General features: G+C 42.3%; 1 protein-coding gene across 1 annotated transcript; it reads right to left on the bottom strand.

The window, feature by feature from the left end:
* Positions 1 to 520: 520 nt before the first annotated feature.
* LOC104227423 (glycine-rich RNA-binding protein 2-like) lies at positions 521 to 823 on the bottom strand. Its single transcript, XM_009779668.2, has one exon. It carries the CDS (start codon positions 821 to 823, stop codon positions 521 to 523), a length of 303 nt encoding a protein of 100 aa, XP_009777970.2.
* Positions 824 to 6,265: the final 5,442 nt, after the last annotated feature.

Raw genomic sequence — 6,265 nt, 5'->3', positions numbered from 1 at the left:
ATGGCAAGAGCATACAACAAAAAGGTGCGTCCTCGGAAGTTTGAAGTTGGCCAGCAAGTGCTGAAATGCATCCTCCCACATCAGGCTGAGGCAAAGGGAAAGTTCGCCCCGAATTGGCAAGGGTCATTCATTGTAACGAGAGTGTTATCCAATGGCGCTTTATGTTTAACTGATATCGAAGGGAAATGCATCGACATGGCTATCAATTCTGACGCAGTTAAGAGATATTATGTATGATTTCTTTTAATTGTAATTGTTGTTTGTTTGTACTTGGCATTTATCGGAGAATGAAATGACGGAGGCAATTCTTTCTTCTATCCAAACACTTTAACCTTTGCTTCCCCCTTTTTTTTTATAATTTGTAGACTTCATTTAATTCATTCCATAAGAACTCGGTAAACAGAAAAACACAGTAAAGTAACGAGCCAATAGCGGTCAAAAAGGACAGTCACACTAACATTAAGATATAACCAACTTAAAATGAGATCAAAATAACTAAAATCCACATCTTCTCAATTATCTAATTCCTCCAATTTCCATTAGAGTCACCACCACCCCTTGAGTAGCGTGATCCGCCATCACCACTGTATCCACGGTCACCACCGCCATATCCACGGTCACGGCCACCACCATAACTATCGCCGCCATAACCATCGTCGCCGCCCTCGCATCTTCCACCTCCATATCCTCCACCTCCGTATCCGCCGCCTCCCTCACAACGTCCACCGCGGAAACCACCGCCAGCGCCGCCGCCTCCACCGCTTCCGCGTGATTGAGCTTCGTTAACGGTGATGTTATGTCCGTCAAGGTCTTGGCCTTTCATCCCTTCGATAACGTCCCTCGTGGATTTCTCATCACCGAAGGTAACAAACTGGCATATGATCCTCCAACAGGGGGGAAAGCCTTTTCTTTTTTCAGCAACCTCTCATTCTTAAATGCTTGATTGGGCCGGAAACCTGATCCAGAGGGCTATCGGTAGGCTTGTGAGGGTGGATAGGCATTTTGTGGAGCTGGGTAATGGGAAAGTGAAGCATGTTTTTGGGAGTCCCGTGGAGAGAAGTAGCGTTGGGGAGGGGAGTAGCGTTGGAAGAATATAGTTGGATGACGAGTGATGGAGCTACTCGGGTGGCTGGGAAAGCTGTCATAAGTGGGTAGATATGGAGAGTATGGAGGATCATCCGTTATTGTGTGAGGTGTTTGGGTAAGGATAGAGTTCAGGAAGCTATGCAGTGGCGGGAGTGGTTCTTTCCCAGTCATCCATGCCCGATACATATCTGTCACATGCTGCCTCAACATTTTTACCTCTTCTACCAACCCGTAGTCCTGTTCAACCAACTGCTTTCGGGCGTCGGTACCAACCTACTTGGTACCAACCCACTCAGTTCGGGCAGGCTCCCAACTTTAAGACTGGAAAATAAAATGTCATTCCTCTCTTCAGGCGGGCTCCTGACTTCAACAATAACTTAAAAATAAAACGCCATTCCTCTCTTCAGGCGGGCTCCTGATTTCAACAACAACTTAAAAAGTAAAACGTCATTCCTCTCTTCAGGCGAGCTCCTGACTTCAACCAACAACTTAGAAAATAAAACGTCATTCCTCTCTTCAGGCGAGCTCCTGACTTCAACAACAACTTAAAAATATAACGCCATTCCGATCTCCAGGCGGGCTCCTGACTTCAACAACAACTTAGTACTGCATTTGTATTGCCATTGTTTCCCCTTGCCCCCGACTCCTGACTTCAACAACAACTTAAAAATAAAACGTTATTCCTCTCTTCAGGCGGGCTCCTGATTTCGACAACAACTTAGAAAATAAAATGTCATTCCTCTCTTTAGGCGGGCTCCTGACTTCAACCAACAACTTAGAAAATAAAACGTCATTCCTCTCTTCAGGTGGGCTCCTGACTTTAACAACAACTTAAAAATATAATGCCATTCCGATCTCCAGGCGGGCTCCTAACTTCAACAACAACTTCGAAAAATAAAGCGCCATTCCTTTCTTCAGGCGGGCTTCAACAACATCTTCGAAAAAATAAAAATGTCATTCCTTTCTTCAGGCGGGCTCCTAACCTCAACAACAACTTCGAAAATAAAAACGCCATTCCTTTCTTCAGGCGGGCTCCTAACCTCAACAACAACTTCGAAAAATAAAAACGCCATTCTTTTCTTCAGGCGGGCTCCTGACCTCAACAACAACTTCGAAAAATAAAGCGCCATTCCTTTATTCAGGCGGGCTCCTGACTTCAATCAACAACTTCGAAAAATAAAACGTCATTCCTTTCTTCAGGCGGGCTCCTGACTTCAATCAACAACTTCGAAAAATAAAGCGTCATTCCTTTCTTCAGGCGGGCTCCTGACTTCAATCAATAACTTCGAAAAATAAAATGTCATTCTTTTCTTCAGGCGGGCTCCTAACCTCAACAACATCTTCGAAAAAATAAAAACGTCATTCCTTTCTTCAGGCGGGCTCCTGACCTCAACAACAACTTCGAAAAGAAAACGCCATTCCTTTCTTAAGGCGGGCTCCTGACTTCAACAACAACTTCGAAAAATAAAGCGTCATTCCTTCGAAAATAACAACTTCGAAAATAAAAACGTCATTCCTTTCTTCAGGCGGGCTCCTGACTTCAATCAACAACTTCGAAAATAAAACGCCATTGTTGCCCCTTACCTCCTGAACCATTTTCCTTCTAACTTGAATTATCTTTCTTCAAAACTACTTCCCTCAAAACTGGTGTCTCATTTCTCTGTGAACTACTGGGGATAACACTTTTTCAAAAATATGTTATCTTACTCCTTCAAAGACTACTTCCCTTAAGACTGATGTTTCATTCCTCTGCAAACCGATTCCTTTTGCAAAACTGGTCTTCCTCTTTTTTCTCTTTTTTTTGTTATCTTCTTCCTTCGAAGACTACCTCCCTTAAAACTCGTGTTATCTTCCTCCTGACATTTCTTTCTTTAAAACTTGTTCTGCCTTCTCCCGAAAAACTGTTGGGGATACCGCTTTTCACTAAACTTGTGTTAGACTTCTCGAAAATTTTCGAAATGAACGAAAATTTTCTGCCCCAGTTTGACAATCTTTCTTGTGGCGCATCTTTTCGTCATCAATAACATTCCTTGTCTCTGCTTTAAATCAAAGAAAATTTGGTCAGTTTAAAACGTGGTGGTTGGTTTGTGATACTCCTGCTGGGGATGCTATCAACCATTCTCCCATCTATGCGTTGTCTGACCATCTTGAAGCTTGGCTGATACCTTCCGTCCTTCTTGACGATTCCTTATTCACAAACCTCTTAACCGTTTTCCCAGTCTTCTTATCTGACCTCATGTATTTTCATGACAGCTGATTTCACTTGAAGATCTTGCATGTTCATTTATTAACCACTCCCTCCATCATCTGTGTTACTGAAATACCTTTTTCCAGTGCAGACCCAATATCTTCTTTTGTGGTACTGTCCGTGAACTGGCATTTCCCCAACCTTTGAGTCTCCTATGAATTTCTCAATTATGTCCATTGCTTTTCGCGTTGTTCTTTCTTGATTTTCTGCTGGCATTGGCCTTATAACCCTCGATTTCTGCTGGGGATATCCTTCTTGACACTGGTTCATCCTTTTGTCAATCTCATCATCGAATATACCCTCGGTTCAATCCTCCTGGCCCTTTTTTTGTTGCACTGTCCCTGAATTGATATGGACCAATCTTGGGTATTTTGCGTGAACCTCAAAGCACGTTGACTATTACCAGCTCATTGCGCTTGTTCTTTCCTGACTTACACTACTTTGATGTACTAGTCAGATCTCGTCTTGCATAATTGGAAAGCTGATGGCAAATTTTGAAATCATTTCTTGCTTGTTTCTACCAAAGAGACTCAAGAAGAGGAAATGACAAAGGTAAAAGGAACATAGTAAAAGGCAAAAGAAAGAGATGACTCTTAACAAGAAAACTACAAAGTAAAACCTATCAGATGTGGATACCAACTCTATTGGCCATGACATGCACACGTGGCCTATCCTCTATCATTAATCGCCTTTCACAATCTTCATCTGGTGCTTTCCTGTATGATTCTCAATCTTTATTCGACTTGTAGTGCCCGAAGGGTTTTCACTATCAAGCCTCTCTCATTTTGATTTTTTCTCTCAACTTATAGCCGCCTCAAGGGGCTGTAAAGGTTTTAACCAATAAAACTCTCATTTTATTACTTTTCTGCCGGGGATGAGAGTGTTATTCTCGACTTCCATTTGCATGACTTGGCATCTTACGAAGACTGGTCAAAAGGTCTTTCTTTGGACCGTAACGTGGGGTTTTGGATAGGGCTAGAAAGAAAGGGTATTAGCGGCTCAAAACGAATCAATTTGGGTCAAAATTTACAACCTTCGGAACCAAATTTCTTTACATCAAACACAACTTCTGCCCCAGTTTCTGCTTGGGGATTTTTGATTTTTTGTTACACTATGACCGAGCCGTGAAGCGCCTACGTATCCTCTTTGAGGAATCAGGCCAGACGTAGTTCCCAATTCCTTTTTTGTTTTCCTTTCCACTTATTTATTATTTTCTTTTCTTTTTCTTTTTCTTTCTCATTTCTCCTTTCTCCTTTGTCATTTTGTTGTTTTGTTATTTCTGTTGTTTTCTTTTCCTCTTTTTTTTTCTTTTTCTTTATCTTCCATGCTTGTGTTTTCTAGTCTTTGCTACTGATTCCGAACGAGGGGTACGAAAGAAAACCAATAAGGCTCAAAAGGGTTAACGAAGGATAAAGTGTTTAGATAGCAGAATAAAATACCTTCGTCATTCCAATCTTCAGAATATGCCAAGCACAAACGACACAATTAAACATTCTCCACATCTTCTGATTGTGCCAGACTTGATAACCATATCCATACATTCGCCTTTTCATTTGTCATTTTTAAAGCACCGTTGGGCAACACTCTCACTTTCGTTACCATGAACGACCCCCTTGTCAATATGGCTAACTTGCTTTTATGGTTTTCTTTATGTTTTACCTGCCCCAATTTCACGTGGCTCGGGCTTCAAATGATCTCAAGTTGTTCCTATTTCCCTTAAGTGTCCCGATCATCTCCCAATGGCTTTATAATTAACTCTTAAGATTAGGCCCAAACTGTGCGCGCATGTCATGTCACTAGAATCGGCGTTGAACAAAGACAAAACAAAAGGATAAAAAGAACTAAACAAAGAAGATGACTGGAGGTAACAAAAGACCGAAATTTGCATTAGACAAGCGGTGAAATGGTTCGTATAACGAAACAAGCAAAACAACTGGGGTACAACCTTGGAACAAACCTAAAACAATCCTAGACAACACTAAACAAACCACTATGACAAAATGGAAGGATAAGAGGGTTTGACACAAGACAATGTCCGGATTACAACCCTGCAAATAACCCGGACAACAGAAATGATAACAAAATAAACCACCAAAGCTCCGCTCCGGCTGACCAAGAAAGGGAACGTCTTCCCAATTACCAAGCACGATATCTTAGCCACTAAGCTTCGCATCAAGACCACCATCTGCTTCAACATCTTCAACTTTAGTCAATATCCTAAGAGGGTTCACATGCTCTTTATTACTGTCGTCGATCGCAATCACTCATTCGTGAATCATTCTTTCTATTTCCCTTTTTAACGAATGACAACTCTCAATGCTATGCCTTGGGACATTAGAATGGTATGCGTATCGTGTAGTAGGATCAAAGCTTCTTGCATGTGGATCTGGAGTATATCCGGGGAGCAGTTCAATCAGGCCAGCATACTTTAGTCTTTCAAATAGACTTGCATAAGATTCTCCGATAGGGGTGAGAGCCTTTCCTTGTTTTAGCAACCTCTCGTTCGTAAATGCCTGATTTGGCCTAAAATCTGATCCAGGGGGTTTCTGGTGTGCTCGTGGGGGTGGATGGGCATTTTGAGGAGCTGGGTACTTGGAGAGTGAAGCATGTTTTTGGGAGTCCCGTGGAGAGAAGTAGCGTTGGAAAAATATAGCTGGACGACGAGTGATGGAGCTTCTGGGGTAGCTGGGAAAACTGTCATAAGTGGGTAGATATGGAGAGTATGGAGGATCGTCCGTTATTGTGTTAGGTGTTTGGGTAAGGATAGAGTTCAGAAAGTTGGGTGGTGGCGGGGGTGGTGCTTTCCTAGTCATCCATACCCGATACATGTCTACCACATGCTGTCTCAACATTTTTACCTCTTCTACCAACCCGTAGTCCTGTTCAACCAACTGCTTTCGGGCATCATACCAACCCACTCAGTTCTGTTGT

The sequence above is a fragment of the Nicotiana sylvestris genome, chromosome 6 (genome assembly GCF_000393655.2).
Source record: "Nicotiana sylvestris chromosome 6, ASM39365v2, whole genome shotgun sequence".
NCBI classification, from domain to species: Eukaryota; Viridiplantae; Streptophyta; class Magnoliopsida; order Solanales; family Solanaceae; genus Nicotiana; species Nicotiana sylvestris.
Note: the sequence above shows the minus strand (reverse complement) of the source record. Positions and strands in the feature narration are given on the sequence as shown.